Source organism: Rhinoderma darwinii, chromosome 5, assembly GCF_050947455.1.
Source record: "Rhinoderma darwinii isolate aRhiDar2 chromosome 5, aRhiDar2.hap1, whole genome shotgun sequence".
In the NCBI taxonomy this organism is placed as follows: Eukaryota; Metazoa; Chordata; class Amphibia; order Anura; family Rhinodermatidae; genus Rhinoderma; species Rhinoderma darwinii.
Genome location: NC_134691.1, coordinates 253594504 through 253618820, shown reverse-complemented (window position 1 = coordinate 253618820; position 24317 = coordinate 253594504). Strand labels below are relative to the sequence as shown.

The following is a 24317-nucleotide window of genomic DNA, read 5'->3' as shown; positions in this document are numbered from 1 at the left end:
ACGCTGCGACCGGGGATGTAGCGGGCAACCTACCCCCCTCACAACGCGCTAGCAACGCCTTTACACAGCCAAGCAATTCCTGAACCTCTCCCCCCCCCTAACAGTAGACATCTACCCACTATTATCAACATCTCTAACAGCCTCCCCTTGGGAACCCCCCCAACCCCATGGGATCTAAATATCCCTGGAAATGAATGTAACGGTGAGAGTGACTCACCAGACTGCGTGGGCGCTGAGTTCCCACCAGCCGGGGCGACGGGACACCCACGATGACCATCCTCCATTGGCACACCTCCGTCTTCACTCGCCTCCGGACATCTGGGGCCTGAAGCCGCGCCGCAGGCTCTGCATCCGAATGCACCGTCCTGGACCTCGGAATTACCGCACGACGTCAGGGGCTGTGCCGGCCTCCGCTCTCCCTCCACTGCTGCCCCCTCCCTCCGCCTCTGCAGCACCACCGATTGTGGCCTGCGTGACCGTCCGGGGACATCATCCTGCTGACAGGCGGGCCGCCCGACTGGTGCATCGCCAGATCGGCCCGCCGCAAATCCACGCAGTGCTGACCTGGAGACGGGAGGCTGTCCCTCTGGGCTGGGACCCTGCCCTCCTCTCTCCGGAGGGCCCGACCAGCGACCGGGATTCCTCCCGGACCGGGACCTCCGCCCCCTAGCGGTGGAAGCAGAATCCCGGGCCGAAGGGTCCCTCGAGGGGCTCCCAAGCCTGCGCCGAGCCCTAGGCAAATCGTCCGGGCTAAGGCGCTCTGGAGGCCGGAGGGGGGACGTCATCTCCTCTGGTGCTGCCTGCGCCCCGGCCGCACTCGTACCCGCTGCCTCCTCAAGTCCTGCCGACAACTCCTGCACCGAGGCCGCCGGACCAGTCCTCCCGAGCTCCTCCTCAAGCCAGGCCATGCCCCGTTCCACCACAGCCTGCCGCACTTGCTCCATCAGGGCCTGCATCACGCCTCAGGTCAGTCCTGTATGACACGGGCTAAACTGCTTTCCTGGGGTGTGAATGGCGCGAACCTGTCCCTCACCCTTCCTATATGCCCTCTGTTAACCTCGCCCCCTCCCCTTCACCTTCCTCCCCCTCCTCCCTTTGAACTTTTCACCTCATTCCGTCTCCCCTGCAACCCTGGTCATGTCTGCCTCCCCCAATCACTTCATGATGTGTCCGGCCGTTTCTGGAGAGGCATGTAAAATGCGCAAAAAAAACCGTTTCAAATACACGAAGTGTGAACCTGTCAACTGAAAAGTCATTCACTTCACTTTAATCAACCTAAGGGTATGTTCACACGCAGTGTTTTCAGCCGTTTTTCGCCCGTAAACGTTCCTAAAAACAGCTGGAAGCAGAACGCATCCAAACCTTTACCCATTGGTTTCAATGGGATATACGGTGTTCTGTTCCGACGGGGCATTTTTTTACGTGGCCATTTTCCAAAAACAGCACGTAAAAAGACGCATGTCACTTCTTGGGACGTTTTTCATTGACTCTATAGAACAACAGCTACAAAAACGGCCGTAAAAAACGCTGCCAAAAACGCGAGAGAGAGAGACTGCACCCTGTGAGGAAGAGTTAGGGCTTTCCTCAGCCGAAAGCTGCTGTTTAATGGCGAGTTGGTCTTAATGGGATGGTAGCCCACAAATTGAATTGTGGACTACGAATTAATGCTGTGCCACCATTTCCCTGTCTGCAAAGTAAATTGGGATGCTTGTGATGTTTGCAAGCAACCGCTCGCGTTTGTTAACGGTGATACTATGAAAGGTAGTGGTTAACCGCCACTAGGACCCGCAGCGGCGTAGCAGCGATGCTCACTAAGTTTGTGGCGCAACCAAGAGCAGAGGGCTCCTCCCTTACTCCTGGAGTAGGCCGTGAGGTAGAGGGGTGGTTCCCGCAGTGACCCACGGAGGAGCAGTAGGAACAACGACCATCTGGTCGGACACGAATATTAGACGCAACCGGTACAGGGTGGGACTTCTGCGTTCAGTTGAGGTCCCCGGCCTCGAGTTGACCACTCAGCATATTACTACTGTAATTCCCATTAATAAAGTACGAAATAAACCAATTGTCTCCTTATTGCCGCTCTACATAATTGGTGTAGTCGGCAGGATCCAGAATCATGTGGCAGAGCAATGGAGATGCTCCAAGCAGCAGTGACAGAACAGTAGGAGGGACCACCATGCCTGTTATTATCCCAGTCGGAGCCACAATGGCCTGTGTGCCAAAGTTTGATAGCAAGAATTTGACGCTGTCTGATTGGAAGGAGAGGGTCCGGACCGCAGCACGGTTGTATCAAGTACCAGTGGCTCATTCAGGCAGACTTAGCTCTAAATGCACTAGAAGGAGATGCCGTGAAGCTGTAGTAGTTCTGCCCACTGAACTACATCTGACTGCGGACAATATATTCCAAAGGTTAGAAATCTTCTACAGGGACATCACACCAGCTACAGAACTCCGTAAGAGATTCTATACACGGAGTCAGCGTGAAACAGAGACTTTGCAACAATTCTCAGTAGGTCATCGGAGCCTGTGGAAGAGACTGATTCTCAAAGACCCAGATGGCTGTTGTACAATCCCAGACCATGATCGTGTGATTAGGGAACAGTTTGTGGCCGGACTAAAGAGTCGTCCCCTCCGGCAAGTGTTGAGAAATTACATCCGGGCGGATGCAACTATAACTCTTGCAGAGACAATTACAGAGGCCATTGACCGCCACCGAGAGGTTGAGGAGCACAATACTGTGGCAACTATGGGAGCCCAGCGGTTACCTTCTAACCCCGTTGATGAGGTTGAAACTGGGTTAAATGGATTTGTGTCAAGGAGGAATGCTGCCGTCTCCAATAACAGGCGGTGCTGGCGCTGTGACCAGCTGGGACATTTGGCGCAGGAGTGCACAGTCACCCGGCTGCAGTTAAACTAGAAGGACCCGCTGCTGAGGGCCTAGTGGCGGAAGTTCCTTGTAGAGGCCCTCTATTATCCATGCAGAGAGCTATTGGGTGCTGCACAAGAATACCAGCAGTTCAGCACAAGGTATTGAATCTTAGCCAAGTGGAAGGAAAGTTTATTGCTACTCAAGTAAAAGGGACGGTGAAGTGGTTTAAAGTCTGAAAGGGCTACAGTTTTATTTGCCGAAGTGACCATAAAGGCGATGTATTTGTCCACTGGTCTGCTGTAAAGCGTAGCAACCCCCGCAAGTCTCTGTGCAGCGTTGGAGAAGGAGAGATGGTAGAATTTGATGTGGTGAGAGGAAGAAAAGGCACTGAAGCTGCCAATGTCACAGGCCCCGGTGGTGTTCCAGTTAAGGGAAGCAGATTTGCCCCTGATAGGTGACGACCTCGTCGGCCCTTTCACCAGCTAAAATGAGAGAATTTAGCAGAAGCGAGAGATCCGGCCATAGTTCAAGTGGCAAGCCAGACGTCTCGTAACCAGCCATGCCTCCTTTCTCCTGCAGCGGCAGAATTCACACCAGCAGTCTTCCAATGTCCAAAGTTGATAGCAGCCAACAACTCAAGACCAGGATTTGTTCCCAAAGAACCAAAGTTTCAACAGCCATTCGTCTGTACAACTGACCAGCCTAAAGACCAGTGGGAGTAGGAGAACCAAATGCAGTGGGACTCCAAGAGGTCGACAAAAAGGGAAAAGCAACCCTAGAAGAATGGGGAACTGTAACGACTACAGCAATGAATGCCTGGCTCGCCTCTGTGAGTGCAAGGGACTGCACTCAAATAAGCCGGGGGATGTGTAAGGGGGTGATACTGCCCCTTTAAGTTTAACTGTCTTCTCTGTGTTCCCTCTTGTGTGAAGTGATGACTGCTCCTGTTTTATCTGCACCTATGTTTTATCTAGTGTATGCCTGTCATGTTATTAGCAGCCACTAGGTGTCAATGAAGTACCAGTGACTTAAGATATAGAGCTGGCTGACGGGAAGTTGAGGACAGGGGGTGCCATGTGACACGTGAGAGAGAGAGAGAGAGAGAGAGAGAGAGAGAGGGAGAGAGAGAGAGAGAGAGGCTGCACTCTGTGAGGAAGAGTGAGCGCTTTCCTCAGCCTGAAGCAGTGAATGGAGGCTGAATTGCATCCTTATTATCCAGGAACAGCGGAAGAGAGTCCAGTGTATTACTGATTCTTTGAACGGAGCAGCTCTGATATGGTGAAGAAGTCTGCTGAAAGCTACATGACACTCAGTCTCTCCTATAGGCAACCAGTAGACCCTGCAAGACAAGTTAAAGGGGTTGTCTGAGATACAGTGTTTCATACATTTCCCTTTATACAGACAAAATAAATAAAACAGTATATTAAAAAAAAATCCACTTACCCCATATTTTCTTCGAATTTAGCGCCGTTTGTTTACATGCACTCCAAGTTCGGTTTGTTGATGTTTCCTTTTTCTTTTCCCAGCATGCATTGCAGGCTGTAATGAGCGTGCATGTAGATCCTAACAAGAGTTTGTGTGCTGTCCTTGCTCATCCCCGCTGACATCCTTCCCTGTACTGCGGATTCCACAGAGTCACGAAGAAGAGCCTATACTAGTATACTGTATAAGATTACTATCTGCTGGGGTCCTGTATCTAAGCCTACATTGTGATAGGCTTAGATACAGGGTCCATGTGTGATACTGTTTGTTAGACCCTGTATCTAAGCCTAGCACAATGTAGGCTTAGATATAGGACCCCAGCAGACATTAATCTTATACGGTATACTATTATAGGCTCTGCTCCGGTACTCTGTGGAATCCCCTGACATCGGAGCAGAGTCTATACTAGCGTTCTGAGGCTCCTAGTAGACTAGGATACTAATGCGCAAGTGCCGTCCAAAATTCCTGTGAACATGCACAGGCGCGCTCACAGTGAATAACTACATAGGCTGCGCGGGCACTAAAGACCAAGCCACCGCAGAAAAGAGACGTCATCACTGATGAGTCGTATACCCTCCGAGGTCTCTCTGGTCCGAGACCATGTGATGGGTATACGACACGACAGTGGAGGAGGCTGAAAACGGGACGTCGGAGCTCATGTGATGAGCAGGAAAAAGCAGCCAGAGTGGAGAACCGAAGCAAGACTGCAAGTGTAAGTAGATTAAGAAATTTAAAATATCTGCAATGTGGTTGTAAATGTAAAAAAAAAAAAAAATCTCGTACAACCCCTTTAAGTGTTACATTCTAGTGTACTGGTGAAGCAGAGTGTGTTGCTATCTGCAAAGCTGCTGTTTAACCGGTTAAGGACTAGGCTGTTTTACAGCTAAATGACCAGAGCAAATTTCACAATTTTGCTATGCGCTTCTTTACATGACTATAACTCAGCAGGTGAATAAAGTTCATCTTTGAATTTTACACTCTTTTTAAAGGACAGATAGGGCTTTGTTTTAGTGGCATTTGTCAGTATATATCATTTTTTTTTTTTTCACTAAAGTGGGCAAAATTGGAAAAAAATGCAAGAATTTAACAATTGCGTCGGTTTATGCTAGCATTTTTCACACACGGTATGAACCACGGCCAAAATTAATCTCCTTTCACATTCTTCCACTTCTCCCGTGCATGGGGATACCAAATATGTGAGCCTTATTCACTGTGCGGGCATGTGCCAGGGCTTGGCATAAAAGGAGGCTTTTTGGCCTTTTCGGTCCAGGAATTTTGCATTTGATTTTATAGCCGCATACTGTTTTCTGGGGGGCCTAATGCTGCTGAAACATTAGAAACACCCCATAAATGACTTCATTCACACAAGTAGACCCCACAAGGTTTCCTTCAAGGGGTTTATCATATTTTTAGCAAGTCCAGTTATCTTCTGAAAGTTTCTTGAATAAGATGGAACAAAATAAAATCAGCACTTTTTTAGCAAATGCGTCAGTTTAGGCTAGTATTTTTCACACACGGTACAGACCACGGACAAAATTCATCTCCTTTCACGTTCTTCCACTTCTCCCGTGCATGGGGATACCAAATATGTGTGCCTTATTCACTGTGCGGGCATGTGCCAGGGCTTGGCATAAAAGGAGGCTTTTTGGCCTTTTCGGTCCAGGAATTTTGCATTTGATTTTAGAGCCGCATACTGTTTTCTGGGGGGTGTAATGCTGCTGAAACATTAGAATCACCCCATAAATGACTTCATTCGCACAAGTAGACCCCACAAGGTTTCCTTCAAGGGGTTTATCATATTTTTAGCAAGTCCAGTTTTCTTCTGAAAGTTTCTTGAATAAGATGGAACAAAATAAAATCAGCACTTTTTTAGCAAATGCGTCAGTTTAGGCTAGTATTTTTCACACACGGTATAGACCACGGCCAAAATTCATCTCCTTTCACGTTCTTCCACTTCTCCCGTGCATGGGGATACCAAATATGTGTGCCTTATTCGCTGTGCGGGCATGTGCCAGGGCTTGGCATAAAAGGAGGCTTTTTGGCATTTTCGGTCCAGGAATTTTGCATTTGATTTTAGAGCCGCATACTGTTTTCTGGGGGGCCTAATGCTGCTGAAACATTAGAAACACCCCATAAATGACTTCATTCACACAAGTAGACCCCACAAGGTTTCCTTCAAGGGGTTTATCATATTTTTAGCAAGTCCAGTTATCTTCTGAAAGTTTCTTGAATAAGATGGAACAAAATAAAATCAGCACTTTTTTAGCAAATGCGTCAGTTTAGGCTAGTATTTTTCACACACGGTATAGACCACGGACAAAATTCATCTCCTTTCACGTTCTTCCACTTCTCCCGTGCATGGGGATACCAAATATGTGTGCCTTATTCACTGTGCGGGCATGTGCCAGGGCTTGGCATAAAAGGAGGCTTTTTGGCCTTTTCGGTCCAGGAATTTTGCATTTGATTTTAGAGCCGCATACTGTTTTCTGGGGGGCCTAATGCTGCTGAAACATTAGAATCACCCCATAAATGACTTCATTCGCACAAGTAGACCCCACAAGGTTTCCTTCAAGGGGTTTATCATATTTTTAGCAAGTCCAGTTTTCTTCTGAAAGTTTCTTGAATAAGATGGAACAAAATAAAATCAGCACTTTTTTAGCAAATGCGTCAGTTTAGGCTAGTATTTTTCACACACGGTATAGACCACGGCCAAAATTCATCTCCTTTCACGTTCTTCCACTTCTCCCGTGCATGGGGATACCAAATATGTGTGCCTTATTCAATGGGGGGGCATGTGCCAGGGCTTGGCATAAAAGGAGGCTTTTTGGCCTTTTCGGTCTAGGAATTTTGCATTTGATTTTAGAGCCGCATACTGTTTTCTGGGGGGCCTAATGCTGCTGAAACATTAGAAACACCCCATAAATGACTTCATTCGCACAAGTAGACCCCACAAGGTTTCCTTCAAGGGGTTTATCATATTTTTAGCAAGTCCAGTTTTCTTCTGAAAGTTTCTTGAATAAGATGGAACAAAATAAAATCAGCACTTTTTTAGCAAATGCGTCAGTTTAGGCTAGTATTTTTCACACACGGTATAGACCACGGCCAAAATTCATCTCCTTTCACGTTCTTCCACTTCTCCCGTGCATGGGGATACCAAATATGTGTGCCTTATTCGCTGTGCGGGCATGTGCCAGGGCTTGGCATAAAAGGAGGCTTTTTGGTCCAGGAATTTTGCATTTGATTTTATAGCAGCATACTGTTTTCTGGGGGGTGTAATGCTGCTGAAACATTAGAATCACCCCATAAATGACTTAATTCACACAAGTAGACCCCACAAGGTTTCCTTCAAGGGGTTTATCATATTTTTAGACAGTCCAGTTTTCTTCTGAAAGTTTCTTGAATAAGATGGAACAAAATAAAATTACCTTTTTTTTTTAACAATTGCGCCAGTTTATGCTAGCTTTTTCACACACAAAATGGACCACGGACAAAATTCATCGCATTTCACATTCTTCCACTTCTCCCGTGCATGGGGATACCAAATATGTGTGCTTTATTCACGGGCATGTGCCAGGGCTTGGCATAAAAGGAGGCTTTTTGGCCTTTTCGGTCCAGGAATTCTGCACTTGATTTTATAGCAGCATACTGTTTTCTGGGGGGCCTAATGCTGCTGAAACATTAGAAACACCCCATAAATGACTTCATTCACACAAGTAGACCCCACAAGGTTTCCTTCAAGGGGTTTATCATATTTTTAGACAGTCCCGTTTTCTTCTGAAAGTTTCTTGAATAAGATGGATCAAAATAAAATTAGCAATTTTTTAGCAAATGCGTCAGTTTATACCAGCATTTTTCACACACGGTATAGACCACGGTCAAAATTAATCTCCGTTCACATTCTGCCACTTCTCCCGTGCACGGGGATACCAAATATGTGGCCTTATTTATCACATAGAGATGTAGGAGGGCGGACGATAGAAGAAGATTATTTCACAAATCGCTTTTTTTCAAAGCTGGTTTTACAAAACTCAACAGAGTTTCTATAACACTTCCAAAATATCTGCTCTTGAAGCAGAGATCCCAAAATATTCATCTAGCGGTATAATGGGAATTTATTTTTTGGGGTTTTCTAAAATAAGAAATTTCAGGTTAATGCAAATGGAGCTCTCCAGCAGATGAACTTTAGAAAACATCAAACATGACATCCACCCCCCACCCATTCCCTCCCTCACCCTTGGAGTAAAATCAGGGGAAAAATAAAAACGTTATGTAGGGCAAATATATTTTCAACAAATTAACTAAAATCTAATAATTCAGAACAGTGTGGTATTTTTTAAAACATGGCTCAATGCACAGGCCTGGTTGCGAGGGACATGAGGGACAGAAATATCGGGAATCTTTGCGGTGCCCGTCTTTTCTGCAGACGCGGCACTTTTTCTGGGGGTTGCTTCTGGTTGCTGTTGGGGGAATCCGACTGACGAAGTGTCTTTCAGTCAGTCGCGTGACATCCTCAGACTGGGGGCATTCTCGGGTGTCCTGAACATCAAAAATGAGGCCTTCAATAATTTTCTCCTGGAAATCCAGGTATGTGTCTCTGCCTCTGTTTTTTTTATAGAGCACAAATGAGTTGTGGATGGCCACCTGTAACAAATAAATGGCCACCTTTTTGTACCAGGTTTTAGTTTTGCGTTTTACTAAATAGGGCTGTAAAACCTGGTCGCTTAAATCCACCCCCCCCATGTACTTGTTATATTCGGACACGCTCACTGGTTTGTGCTTGTCCGATGTTGCCCCTCTTTCCCTCACTGCCACTGTTCCTGCGGTATGAATCGTGCTTAGCACATACACATCTTTGCGATCCCTGAACTTGACCGCCAGCAATTCCTCAGATGCATAAGCACAGGAGTCCCCCTTTACCATGCGCTTCCCCACTAATTGCTGTGGAAAACCAATTCTGTTTTTGCGCATGGTACCACATGCCCCAGTCCTTGCAGCATGCAAATGCCTAAACAGGGGCACACTGGAATAAAAATTATCACAGTACAGGTGGTACCCCTTGTGAAGCAGAGGCTGCATTATCTCCCACACGATCTTACTGCTGGTGGAAAGATCAGGGGGGCATCCAGGAACATTTATTGTGCGGTCCCGCCCTTCATAAATCCTGAAGGCGGTGGTATATCCTGACCCGCTTTCACACAATTTGTAGAGCTTAACGCCATATCTTGCCCTTTTTGAAGGTAGATATTGGCGAAAGCTAAGTCTGCCATGGAAGTTGAGGAGGGATTCGTCCACACTTACATTCTGCTCAGGGGTGTAGAGTTGCAGAAATAAATTATTCAGGGAATTTATTAGCGGTCTTATTTTGAACAACCGATCCCGGTTTGCATCGGTACTTGGGGGGGCCTGTGCGTTGTCATTGAAGTGGAGGAACCTCATTATTGTCTCATAACGAGACCTGGGCATTACTGCAGAATATACTGGGGTGGCTTGGGCGGGTCTTGTTGACCAGTAAGACCTAATGGAGGGCTTTTTGACAATACCCATATTTAGGGTGAGCCCCAAAAAATTTTTTAATTCCTGCAAATTGGTGGGCGTCCAATCTCTGGCATGGGTGGATGAAGGTTTCTGCCTTATATATTGCGTGGCATATAAATTTGTTTCGTGGACAATCTGATTTAGGATGTCGTCCGTTATAAATAAATGGAAGTAATCCATTTGGACAAAATTTGTATTGTCCACGGTTATGCCAGGAGTGGCCGTAAATCCGTGGATTCTAGGCCCAAAAGATGGGGCAGGTGCCCATACAAGAGCCTGGACTGGAGGGACCAGGCTGTCCCGTGCTACAGCGCTACTTGGCCCTGCACTTTCATGTTCTGCAGTTTCGACTGCATCAGGGACAACGTCCCCTGAAGATGAACCTGAAGTGACGCTGTCATCGTCACTACCTAAAACAGGTTCCATCTCGGACGCCATCTCTGATGCGGTCTCCGACTCAGACCACAGCATGGCGTATGCCTCCTCGGCGCTAAACAACTTCCTCGCCACAACGTAACTAACACTAACACTAACTAAACAAATTTTTTTTTTTTTTTTTTTTTTTTATAAAACACACAAACTAACTGCTATATATATCTACACTACCGCTAACAAAAAAATAAACCGCTATTGCTATATATATTATATATATGTGGATATATATATAATTATATACTCCCTACCTGCCTATTCTAATAGAATAAAAGAAAGAAAGGTAGATAGATAGAAAAAAAGATAGATGGATAGATAGATTGTATAGATAGATAGAAATCTATCTATACAGAGAATGTTTTAGTGTAACTGTATTTTTTTTCACTGTATTCTTCTGGCAGCAATTCTCCCGAGTCTCTTCTTCTCCTCAAACTGAAACAATGTTTGAGGAGAAGAAAAGAGGCAGGAGATTTACTGCCAGAAAAGTCAAAATAAAACAAATGTGGTCGCTGTGATAGGTTTTCACAGCGACCACATGATCAGGGACCATCAGATTGGTCCCTGATACTCTGCCCAGTGCCCAGAGCTGTTGGTAACAGCGAGGGCACAGGGCTGTGTGCACGCGATCGCGTGCACACTGTTTTCTATGCAGAAATGCATGTGATCGCTGTGATTGGTTGTCACAGCGATCACATGTTCAGGGGCCAAAAGATTGACCCCTGACATTCTGCCCAGTGCCCATGGCTGTTAGCAACAGCCAGGGCATAGAGCTGTGTGCACGCGATCGCGCGTGCACAGTCTCTGAAGTGCGGCCGTATATATACTATACGCCGGACTTTAGAGACCCTGGCCGCTGGCCGTATATTTACGGCCAGCGGTCGGGAACCTGTTAATGGCGAGTTGGTCTTAAAGGGACGGTAGCCTGCAAATTGAATTGTGGACTACGAACTAATGCTGTGGCACCATTTCCCTGTCGGTAGAGTAAATTGGGATGCTTGTGATGTTTGCAAGAAACCGCTCGTGTGTGTTACCGGTGAAACTGTGAAAGGTAGTGGTTAACCGCCACTAGGACCTACAGTGGCATAGCAGCGATGCTCACTAAGTTCGTGGCGCAACCACGAGCAGAGGGCTCCTCCCTTACTCCTGGAGTAGGCCGTGAGGTAGTGGGGTGGTTTCCGCAGTGACCCACGGAGGCACAGTAGGAACAACGACCGTCCGGTCGGACATGAATATTAGATGCAACCGGTACAGGGTGGGACTCCTGCGTTCAGTTGAGGTCCCCGGCCTCGAGTGGACCACTCAGCGTATTACTACTGTAAGTCACATTAATAAAGTACGAAAGAAACCAATTGTCTCCTTATTTCCACTCTACAAGCTGTACTGACGACTCGGCTTAGGCCTCATGCACACTAATGTGTTTTTGCGGCCGCAAATCTGCGGGTGAATTGCAGTCCAATTGATTGCTATGGGCCCATGCACATGACCGTGGTTTCCACGGTCTGTGCATTGTCCGGGAGCCTGGAACCTGGAATGCAAAAAGATAGGCCATGCATTTTGCGGTCCAGGCTCATTGAAATGAATGTACTTGGCCATGTGCACGGCTCGTGATTTGCGAGCGGTCCGCGGGTGACACTTTACAGCGGTCTGAGCCGCAACCTACGGGCCGTGCACACCACTACGGTCGTGTGCATGAGTCCTTATAGTGGCTCCTATATGCCTCTAACACACAATATAACCATAATACTGATCAAATCTAAGTTCATCAACTTAGTTTTGATTTATTAGGATTATATTGTATGTTAGAGGCACACGGGAGACATTGTCAGTTTAGCCGTCAGTCCAGCTGACTAACTTCTATGTATAGTGGACACATAGAGACTACAGTGCAAAAATGAAATAAAATTTTTAATAAATGTCTATTAGAGAAAGGTTTAAAAAACACACACATTAAATAATAATACATTTTAAAAAAGGCTACAAAGGTTTATATATCCTTTAACCTCTTAATGACCAGCCTATTTTAAACCTTAATGACCAAGCCATTTTTTAAGTTTTTCCATCGTCGCATTCCAAGAGCTATAACCTTTTTATTTTTGCGCCGACATAGCTGTATAAGGTCTTGTTTTTTTGCGGGACAAGTTGTATTTTTTAATAGCACCATTTTGGGGGACATATTATTTATTGATTAATTTTTATTAACTTTTATTTGGGGGGAAATAGAAAAAAACCTGAAATTTCGCCACTCTTTTTCGCGTCTTCAATCTACGCCGTTTACCGTGTGATATAAATAACACAATAACTTTATTCAGCGGGTTGCTACGATTGCAACGACACCAAATTTGTATAGTTTTTGTATGTTTTACTACTTTTACACAGTAAAAACGCATTTTTTTCAAAATTATTTGTTTTTGTGTCTCCATATTTGAAGAGCCGTAACGTTTTTATTTTTTCGCCGATGCGGTTGTATGAGGGCTTTTTTTTTGCGGGAAGACTTGTAGTTTTTATTGGTACCATTTTGGAGTAGATGCGACTTTTTGATCACTTTTTATCACATTTTTTTAAAGTCAGTAGTCACAGAAAACAGCAATTTTTCCATAGTTTTTTATTACATTTTTTACGGCGTTCACCGTGCGGGTTAAATAATGTAATTTATAGTCGGGGTCGTTACGGACGCGGCGATACCAAATATGTGTAACTTTTTAACTTTATTTTGTTTTTTTAACCCCTTAGTGACCACTAATACGCCTTTTTACGTGATTCACTAATGGGCTTTAGGCTAGGCTGACGCCTTTTCACGTCAGCCTAGTCTAAGTCCTGCACGGGTCTCCCGTGCAGGCAGGAGCCAGGGCTCTCCTGTCTGATGACAGCTGAGCTCCTGCTCCAACGCCCGCGATCGAAGTTTACTTCGATCGCGGCCGTTTAACCCGTTAAATGCCGCCGTCAATAGCGACCGCGGCATTTAACTTTGTTTACAGAGGGAGTGCGCTCCCTCTGTCACCCATCGGCGGCCCGCGAATGCAATCGCGGGTCTCCGATGGGGTGTCATGGCAGCCGGGGGCTTGATAAAAGCCCCCAGGTCTGCCCTGGACATATGCCTGTTAGGACGCGCCGGAGGCACGTCCTAACAGATTGCCTGTCAGATTTACACTGACAGGCAATAATGCTCTGGTATACGAAGTATACCAGAGCATTATAGCAGCGATCGGAATATCGCACAGTAAAGTCCCCTAGTGGGACTAATAAAATCAGTCATCAAAGTGAAATAAATATTAATAATAAAAAGTACAGTAAAAAAATAAATAAAACCATTTTTTTCCATAAAAAGTGGTTTTATTTAGTAAAAGTGTAAAAAAAAAAAAAAAGTACACATATGTGGTATTGCCGCGACCGTAATGACTCCATTAATAAAGTTAATATGTAATTTAAACCGCAAAGTGAACACCGTAAAAAAAAACACAAAAAACCATGGCGAAATTGCAATTTTTTTCCATTGCCCCCCAAAAAAGTCATAATAAAAATGAATCAATAAGTCCCACGCACCCCAAAACAGTACCATTCAAAACTATGTCTTGTCCCGCAGAAAACAAGCCCAAAAAATCACAACATTGATGGAAAAATAAAAAAATTACGGCTCTTGGAAAGCGACGATGCAAAAACAAATAATTTTAGTTCAAAAGTGTTTTTATTGTGCAAAACCTCTACACATGTGGTATTGCCGTAATCGTACCGACCCATAGAATAAAGGTCACATGTTAATTACGTTGCACAGTGAACGGCGTCAATTTAAAAACGCATAGAACAATGGTGGAATTTCAGTTTTTTTTATAATCCCCCCCAAAAAGGTTAATAAAAGTTAATATAAAAATTATATGTACCCAAAAATGGTGCCATTAAAAAGCACAACTAATCCCGCAAAAAACAAGTCCTCATACAGCTATGTAGACGAAAAAATAAGAACGTTATAGCTCTTTGAATGCGACTATAGAAAAACGAATAAAATAGCTTGGTCATTAGGGCCTAAAATGGGCTGGTCACTAAGGGGTTAATAGTAAAGCATTTTGTAAGGGGAAAAGCTGGGTTTTTCATTTTTTTTCAATTTTTTTTTTAAATAAACTTTATTAAACTTTTTTTTCACTTTTTTACTAGTCCCACTAGGGGACTATAATATGCGATTCTGCGATCGCATTTATAATACACTGCAATACTTTTGTATTGCAGTGTATTACTGCCTGTTCGTTTAACACGGACAGGCATCTGCTAGGTCATGCCTGCGGCATGATCTAGCAGGCATTCACTCCAGGCAGACCTGGGGGCCTTTATTAGACCCCCGGCTGCCATTGGAGACACAGACACTCGGCGATCGTATCGCCGGGTGTCGGTGGGAGAGAGAGGGAGCTCCCACCCTCTCTCCAAAACCACTCAGATGCGGTGCACGCTATTGTGCACCGCATCTGAGGGGTTAAACGGGTGAGATCGATACTAATATCGATCTCACCCGGCAGAGCAGGGACGCTCCCAGCCCTCAGCTGCCTCTAGCAGCTGAGAGCAGGGAGATTTGACAGCTCCCTGCTCTGTTTACTTATTCCGATGCCGCGACGTAAATAGTCTATGGCATCGGAATAAGGCCCGTTAGTGACCGACGTAGAAACACGATGGGCCGGTCACTAACGGGTTAAGGCTAATAAAAACATTGTCATTCACATCACAGATAAACATTGTAAATGCATAAAACGCTTGTGCATAGTTTATTTATGTATTCTCAATAGTCTACAAATACAGTATGTACAATTTTTCAACATTAGATAAGCTTTATTAAGATTTAATATTTATGAATGGGCATACAATTTCCTCATAATCTAATAATGACAATAAATAAGGGGAGAAACTAGTTTGAATTATTTTTTGAATTCTCATCATTTTCACACTAAGAAGTTAGGAGTGATAGCTTAGTATTTGAAGCAAACTACAGCCTCACAGTGTGAAGTAGAATTCTCCTTCACTTACATAGAACTGGTTGAAGAAGGCTGATCAAATAACACCCAGAGCTACACCAAGTCTATTGATCCCAACAAATGAGAGAGTGTGTGTCTTCTTCTTGCTCTTAATACCTGTCAAGTAACTGACAGTTCATCAGTTCTCACCACTAAGTATCACCACTTTCTGTGCAGGCTTGGGTATAACTCATACTGTGACATTGGCACTTATGTTGGTGCCTTGAATAGCATTGATTTCACGCTTTTAAAGATTTAGTGACTGTGTAAATCTATACATATCTTCTGTCAGAGATCAAGCCATATTTTCATGTGAATTTGTTTTAGGTTTGTAAATCTTATGCATATAGTATGTAAGCTATGATCTCCAGCTTTATTTTTCTCCTAGCATTTGGTGGGCAATATGGAACTTTTAAGTCTTGGAAAGGTGGTCATAAAAAAAGAAAAACTTATAGGAAAAAAGGGTGCTTCCTTCTTTTCTAACTATATATACTAGTCCTTCCCAATGAATTAGAATATCATCAAAAAGTTAATTTATTTCAGTAATTCAATTAAAAAAGAGAAACTCATATTATATAGATTCATTACACACAGAGTGATCGATTTCCAGCATTTATTTTCTTTTAATGTTGATGATTATGGTAACCGTTAATGAAAACCCAAAATTTAGCGTCTCAGACAATTAGAATATTAAATAAGCCCAATTTCAAAAATGATTTTTAATACCGAAATGTAGGCCTACTGAAAAGTATGTACAGTATATGCACTCAATACTAGGTCAGGACTCCTGTCGCATGAATTACTGTATCAATGCGGCGTGGCATGGAGGCGTTCAGCCTGTGGCACTGCTGAGGTGTTTTGGAAGCCCAGGTTGCTTTGATTTGATAGCGGCCTTCAGCTCGTCTGCATTGTTGGGTCTGGTGTCTCTCATCTTCCTCTTGACAATACCAGGTCAGGCAAGTTTGCTGGCCTATCAAGCACACGTATTGGTACTTTTGGCAGTGTGCGCAGGTGCAAAGTGCTGCTGGAAAATTAAATCAGCATCTCCATAAACCTTTTCAGCAGAAGGAAGCATGAAGTGCTCTAAAATTTCCTGGTAGACGGCTGCGTTGACTCTGGACTTGATATAACACAGTGGACCAACACCAGCAAATGACATGGCTCCCCAAACCATCACTGACTGGAAACTTCCCACTGGACCACAAGCAACTTGGATTGAGTTCCTCTCCACTCTTCCTCCAGACTCTGGGGCCTTGATTTCCAAATGAAATGCAAAATTTACGTTCATCTGGAAACAGGACTTTGGACCACTGAGCAACAGACCAGTCCTTTTAAAGGCTTAGGAAACCTTTGCAAGTGTTTTGTGTTGATTAGCTGACTAGAGTGTGAAATCATGTGACGACAATATTCAACTTTTACCCAATATTCAAATTTTCTGAGACACTAAATTTTGGGTTTTCATTTAATGTTAGCAATAATCAACATTAAAAGTAAAAAAAAATGCTGGAAATAGATCACTTTGTGTGTAATTAATCTATGTAATTTATGAGTTTCACTTTTTGAATTGAATTGCTGAAATAAATAAACTTTTTGATGATACTCTAATTAATTGAGAAGGACTAGTATGTTTGTTTGTTTGTGTGTGTACATATATATATATATATATATATATATATATATATATATATATATATATATATATATATAGATAGATCTAGATATATATATACACTACCGTTCAAAAGTTTGGGGTCACCCAGACAATTTTGTGTTTTCCATAAAAACTCACGCTTATATTTATCAAATGAGTTGCAAAATGACTAGAAAATATAGTCAAGACATTGACAAGGTTAGAAATAATGATTTTTATTTAAAATAATAATTTTCTCCTTCAAACTTTGCTTTCGTCAAAGAATGCTCCATTTTCAGCAATTACAGCATTGCAGACCTTTGGCATTCTAGCTGTTAATTTGCTTAGGTAATCTGGAGAAATTTCACCGCATGCTTCCAGAAGCCCCTCCCACAAGTTGGATTGGCTTGATGGGCACTTCTTGCGTACCATGCGGTCAAGCTGCTCCCACAACTGCTCTATGGGGTTGAGATCTGGTGACTGCGCTGGCCACTCCATTACAGATAGAATACCAGCTGCCTGCTTCTTCCCTAAATAGTTCATGCATAATTTGGAGGTGTGCTTTGGGTCATTGTCCTGTTGTAGGATGAAATTGGCTCCAATCAAGCGCTGTCCACAGGGTATGGCATGGCGTTGCAAAATGGAGTGATAGCCTTCCTTATTCAAAATCCCTTTTACCTTGTACAAATCTCCCACTTTACCAGCACCAAAGCAACCCTAGACCATCGCATTACCTCCACCATGCTTGACAGATGGCGTCAGGCACTCTTCCAGCATCTTTTCAGTTGTTCTGCGTCTCACAAATGTTCTTCTGTGTGATCCAAACACCTCAAACTTCGAATCGTCTGTCCAATGTCTGTGTGCTTTTGCCCATATTAATCTTTTCCTTTTATTAGCCAGTCTCAGATATGGCTTTTTCTTTGCCACTCTGCCCTGAAGGCCAACATCCCGGAGTCGCCTCTTCACTGTAGACGTTGACACTGGCGTATTGCGGGTACTATTTAATGAAGCTGCCAGTTGAGGACCTGTGAGGCGTCTATTTCTCAAACTAGAGACTCTAATGTACTTGTCTTGTTGCTCAGTTGTGCAGCGGGGCCTCCCACTTCTCTTTCTACTCTGGTTAGAGCCTGTTTGTGCTGTCCTCTGAAGGGAATAGTACACACCGTTGTAGGAAATCTTCAGTTTCTTGGCAATTTCTCGCATGGAATAGCCTTCATTTCTAAGAACAAGAATAGACTGTCGAGTTTCACATGAAAGCTCTCTTTTTCTAGCCATTTTGAGTGTTTAATCCAACCCACGAATGTAATGCTCCAGATTCTCAACTAGCTCAAAGGAAGGTCAGTTTTATAGCTCCTCTAAACAGCAAAACTGTTTACAGCAGTGCTAACATAATTGCACAAGGGTTTCCAAGTGTTTTCTAATCATCCATTAGCCTTCTAACACAGTTAGCAAACACAATGTACCATTAGAACACTGGAGTGATGGTTGCTGGAAATGGGCCTCTATACACCTATGTAGATATTGCATTAAAAACCAGACGTTTGCAGCTAGAATAGTAATTTAGCACATTAACAATGTATAGAGTGTATTTCTGATTAATTTAATGTTATCTTCATTGAACTGTGCTTTTCTTGCAAAAATAAGGAAATTTCTGAGTGACCCTAAACTTTTGAACGGTTGTGTATATATATATATATATATATATATATATATATATATATATATATATATATATATATAATATACAAGTGGGTGGGTGCAGATCCCAGGGATTTGACCATTGTCCCCAAACTGCCAAAAAAAAGGTAGCACGTCCAGGTGTAAGGATAGAAAAATAGAAAAAATAGTACACAAAAGAGTAAAACATAGGTTCGCTCACCGTATTCTCAAGCATTTCGTACCCTGCTGTGATCCTGTTGGTGCTCGCAGATATCGTGTATTTTCTGCGTCGGCAGCAGATACAAAAGGCAGTAAATTTGGTAAAACGTTATATTCAGCGCTCGTTCCAATAAAATTTAGATTTATTGAATCATATTTAAAACAAACGGAGTTAAAACAATCCTGGGAGGACGCTTATATACAAAAATAGAGCTTTATTAGCCCATGCGCGACGTTTTGCCTCCACACACTAGAGCCCTTCTCAAGCTTGAGAAAGGCTCTAGTGTGTGGAGCCGAAGTGTTGCACGTGGGCTAATAAAACTAAATTTTTCTATCCTTACACCCACCTGGACATACTACCTGTTTTGTATTTTATATATACTTTTTAGTGCCCTCACACAGTATAATGCCCTTTATAGTTCCCCCACACAGTATATTGCCCAATGTAGTGCCCCTACACAGTATAATGTCCCCTTATTGGCCCCCACACAGTATAATGCCCCCTTAGTGCCCCCCCACAGTATAATGTCCCCCCTCCCCTCCCCTGGGTGCCACACACATCCCCCCTTGTATATAGTGCCCCCTGTAGATTGTCAATACAGCCCTCCTGTATTTTGTGCAGTACAGCCCCCTGTAGATTCTGCCATACAGCCCTCTTGTAGATTCTGCCATACAGCCCCCACCTCCCACTTGTAAACAGTTCTATACAGCCCCCCACCTCCCCCTTGTAAACAGTAGCCCCCCACCTCTCCCATGTAGACAGTGCTCCCTTAACAAATAAAACAAAAACTTTATACCCACCTAGGCCCCATTCCCACGACGAACAGAGCTGCTTTACAATGCCGACGGGATCCTTGCGTAGAGCGGCGTGCTCCAGTGATGTCATCATGCCAGCATGGGCAGCAATCCTGTCCATGCGCCTGATAGGCTGCAGGCCGAACAGCTTGTAGCCTAGGTATCTGCGAACTAAGGACGCATATACTATTGAATGCAGCGTCGCTACCACTGTAGCAGCCATAGCGGCTGCTAGCGGCACCACCGGGCATGGGGGGGGCAGTCCCACAGGCGGCACGGGTGCCCTCATGCCCTGTGGCGTCGCTAGCAGCCGCTATGGTTGCCACAGTGACAGTGGTAGTTACGCCACTGAGTAGAGAAGGATCACCCGGGCAGAAAGGCAGCTGCAGAGTCGCTGGGCCCGGGCTTTTCACAAACACAAGCAGGGGAAGGGAGCCAGCGCACTTCCACCTGCTGGAGTGATGCGCCCCGTGCGATGGCACAGGTCGCACACCCCAAAGGCCGTCCCTGTATATATAGTTAGAAATAAGAAGGAAGCACCGTTCTTCCTAAATCTTTTTCTAGTATATATACAGTATATATATATATACACACTGTGTATGCATGTGTGTGTGTATATATACATATATATATATATATATATATATATATATATATATATATATATATATATATATATGTGTGTATATATATATGTGTATATATATATATATATATATATATACACACACACACACACACACACACACACACACACGTGTGTTTCTGATGCTACACTAGATTTTCTGTCTGCTGTACATCAAGTAAAGAATAAAGGAGTACCATGCATATGCTGTCAAATTCTCTAAAAAAAGACAATGCTATCAAGATCAATAGCATAGATTTAATAAAATAGTCAGGAATTGATTTTTTTTCTTTGAGTAAAATAGTTGCAGGATAAAAAGTGTTTGTGGACTCAAAGTTCTGAGAAAAAGTTTCCATCAATAATTCAGTGGTCTGTACGCTCCTTCTGTTTGGTTAGCAGAAAATCATATATGTCATGACAGTTATAGGAAGCTCCCGTTGCCATGTACATAGTTTGACATTGATTATAGAAAGAGAAGCAAGGCAAATCTTACAACTCAAAAGATGGACACAATTATTTCCAAACTCCAAACATCTATGGCAGTGGTTCTTAACCTTGTTGGAGGTACTGACCCCCACCAGTTTCATATGCGCATTCACCGAACCCTTCTTAATTGGAAAAATAAAATTCAAAACATAGGTATATATTTTACTGGTGCACAAAATGAACCGTGCATCAACATCAGTGTTCAAAGAACAAAACCATTAAAACATGATTTTCACACAAAAACAAAAACATAATAATGAATATTTACTGGAAATCAGTGTGACTTCTGCTGTTGCCTTTCAGAGACCAGTTCAGAAATGCGCGGCTTCACCTTGGCAAGTGCCACTCTCATGTCATTTTCGCAACAAAGTCTGTTCCTTTTCTTCGTTTTTATGTCCAGCATCCTCGAAAAGGATTGCTCGCAAAGATATGTTGTAACAAACGGTATGAAAATCTCCAGAGCTTTCTTAGCAATAACAGGGTACGTTACCATTTGTTGACACCAAAATGTTGAGAGCGTTGTTGTTCTGAAGAGTTGCTGTTGAACCTGGCTCTGCTGAATTTCAATGATTTCATCGAGGTATTTATCATTGACATCTGTTGTCTCAACACTAAACGTGAACGGCTGTCTCACCCATGCTGGATATGACTCTCTTGTAGGGAAGTATCCGTCGAGAGACTTTGCAAGCTCATCTAAGTGCGTGGCAATTGCTTGCTTCAGTTCCGCGGGTACAGAAATGTCTCCGATTCCAGATACATCTTCGATCTTACTTACACAGTCGTCCAGCAGGGGAAAGTTTGCGAAGTTATCGTTCTCTGTTCGTCGTTTCCATAACGATAGCTTTTTTTGAAAAGCCTTCAGGTTTTCTTCCGCTTCGATGATGTTGACTCCACCGCCCTGCATCTGTTGATTGAGATGATTGAGAGCTGCGAAGATATCAGCTATGTACGCTAAAATGAGAATGAACTCAGAATTTTTTAAGCAATCTGCATGACGATGTTGGTGCTCTTGCAAAAACAGGGCTAATTCCACACGCACGGCAAAAACACGATTCAGCACCTGTCCCCGGGATAACCACCGAACGTTAGAATGGTACAGAAGTACCTCGAATTCAGAGCCCATTTCTTTACACAGCTTACTGAAGATGCGGTGCCTCAGAGCACTATTTCGCACATAGTTCACGTATTCCACTACAATTTTTAATACTTCTGCCAGTTTTGGAGGCAAGGTTTTTGTTGCCAACGCATGCCTGTGCAGAATACAATGCGTAACAATGATGTGTGGTGCATCGGCTTTCACTAGCGCACCAAAACCAGACTTTCTTCCCAGCATGACTGGAGCTCCGTCCGAACAAACTGCAGAAACCATATCCCACGGAAGATTGTTGTCTTTGAAGAAGTCATCCACAAGTGTCTTCACATCGGCTGCCTTAGTTGTTGTCGTAAGAGGTTTACAAAATAAAAAATCTTCCTTTATCACGTCGTCTTTCACATAGCGCACAAATACAGCAAGCTGGCTTAGATTGGAAACGTCTGTGGTCTCGTCGAGTTGAAGGCTGAATTTTGCCGGGCTTGAAATCAGATCTGCAACTACTTGAGCCAAGATGTCTTTGCACATGTCCTCTATTCTGTCGCTAACGGTGTCATTTGAAAGAGGAATTTGGGATAGCTTAACTTCAGCCGCTTTTCCCAGCATGATATTCGCCATCTTCAACACAGCTGGTTTTATGAGTGTTTCACCAATGGTGTGTGGTTTGCCCTGCTTTGCGATCAGGTAAGCAACTTCGTACGATGCTGTGAGGATCGGTTTGTTGATGGGTACAAAGCCGAGAACAGGCAGAGTAGCCTTTTCATCGAATCTGGCTCTCTTCACCTTGAATTCAGCAAGCGTTGTGTTCTTGTATTGTCCATCTCCATGCAGCTTAAGGAAGTGTTCTCTTAGTTTTGCCGGTGCTAGACTAGAATTTCTCAACCTAGCATTGCAAATCATGCAGTTAGGACGCTGACTCCCATCACGTTCCGTTATACATGTGAATCCATATTGTACATATTCGTCCGACCACTTTCTTTTTTTGCTCGACATAGTTAGTATGAAGGGATTAAAATATTAAGAAAGAAATCACACGACGTACCATCACGACAGTCACAATTCGACTACTAGGCCAAGCGATGTTGCGTGATCACCTGCAGCCAATGATGGCTAAGCGGGGCGTGTCATCACGAATCATATGAGTCGGGTGTCTGTCTTGATCTCCGCCGAACCCCTGAGACTGACTCACCGAACCCCTGGGGTTCGATCGAACCCAGGTTAAGAACCACTGATCTATGGTCATACATGAAAAAGGATGGAATTAGCCCTCTTTGACCCAGTGGCAGCAAACACTTTTTGTCGACATCTAAATTCATCAGTCATTAGAATCAATGATTGCTGTTCATGATCATTAAATATAGAAAACGGATGGGATTATTTTCCAGAGCTATATTCCTTAGGGTATGTGCACACGTAGTGACCAAAAACGTCTGAAAATCCAGAGCTGTTTTCAAGGGAAAACAGACCCTGCTTTTCAGACGTTTTTTGACCAACTCGCATTTTTCGTGGCGTTTTTCGCGCCATTTTCGTGGCATTTTTTACGTCCGTTTTTGGAGCTGTTTTCATTGGAGTCTATGAGAAAACAGCTCCAAAAACGTCCAAAGAAATGTCCTGCACCTCTTTTGACGAGGCTGTATTTTTACGCGTCGTCGTTTGACAGCTGTCAAACGACGACGCGTAAATAACAGGTCGTCTGCACAGTACGTCGGCAAACGCATTCAAATGAATGGGCAGATGTTTGCCGACGTATTGTAGCCCTATTTTCAGACGTAAAACTAGGCATAATACGCCTCGTTTACGTCTGAAAATAGGTCGTGTGAACCCAGCCTTAAAGTGGAAATACCGCTATCACATTCCATTAATTTGCTTTTAGGGTATGTTCACACGGCCAAATTTCAGACGTATACGAGGCGTATTATGCCTCGTTTTACGTCTGAAAATACGGCTCCAATACGTCGGCAAACATCTGCCCATTCATTTGAATGGGTTTGCCGACGTACTGTGCAGACGACCTGTTATTTACGCATCGTCGTAATGGGCAGATGTTTGCCGACATATTGTAGGCCTATTTTCAGACGTAAAACGAGGCATAATACGTCGGCAAACATCTGCCCATTCATTTGAATGGGTTTGCCGACGTACTGTGCAGACGACCTGTTATTTACGCGTCGTCGTTTGACAGCTGTCAAACGACGACGCGTAAAAATACAGCCTCGTCAAAAGAAGTGCAGGACACTTCTTTGGACGTTTTTGGAGCTGTTTTCTCATAGACTCCAATGAAAACAGCTCCAAAAACGGACGTAAAAAACGCCGCGAAAACAGCGCGAAAAACGCCGCGAAAAATGCGAGTTGGTCAAAAAACGTCTGAAAAGCAGGGTCTGTTTTCCCTTGAAAACAGCTCTGGATTTTCAGACGTTTTTGGTCACTACGTGTGCACATACCCTTATTTGACACCGATTGTAAACTAAGGGTATGTTCACACGAGGGCGTCCGTAACGGCTGAA

At 43.9% G+C, this 24317-nt stretch overlaps 1 protein-coding gene across 1 annotated transcript; it reads right to left on the bottom strand.

Annotated features, from left to right (window-relative positions):
• Window positions 1-2970: 2970 nt before the first annotated feature.
• LOC142652581 (protein FAM200C-like) lies at window positions 2971-22806 on the bottom strand. Its single transcript, XM_075828234.1, has 3 exons — window positions 21020-22806; window positions 4118-4208; window positions 2971-3351 (listed from the first exon to the last, which is right to left on the bottom strand). Exons 1-3 carry the CDS (start codon window positions 22804-22806, stop codon window positions 2971-2973), a joined length of 2259 nt encoding a protein of 752 aa, XP_075684349.1.
• Window positions 22807-24317: the final 1511 nt, after the last annotated feature.

Coding starts and splice junctions, on each gene's coding strand:
- LOC142652581 (XM_075828234.1), bottom strand. CDS start 22,806: ATGTCGAGCAAAAAAAGAAAGTGGTCGGACGAATATGTACAATATGGA. Junction 4,209..21,019: donor TCTGAACTGGTCTCTGAAAG/GCAACAGCAGAA, acceptor CTTGTCTTGCAG/GGTCTACTGGTTGCCTATAG. Junction 3,352..4,117: donor CTGCTCCGTTCAAAGAATCA/GTAATACACTGG, acceptor CTCTCATTTTAG/CTGGTGAAAGGGCCGACGAG.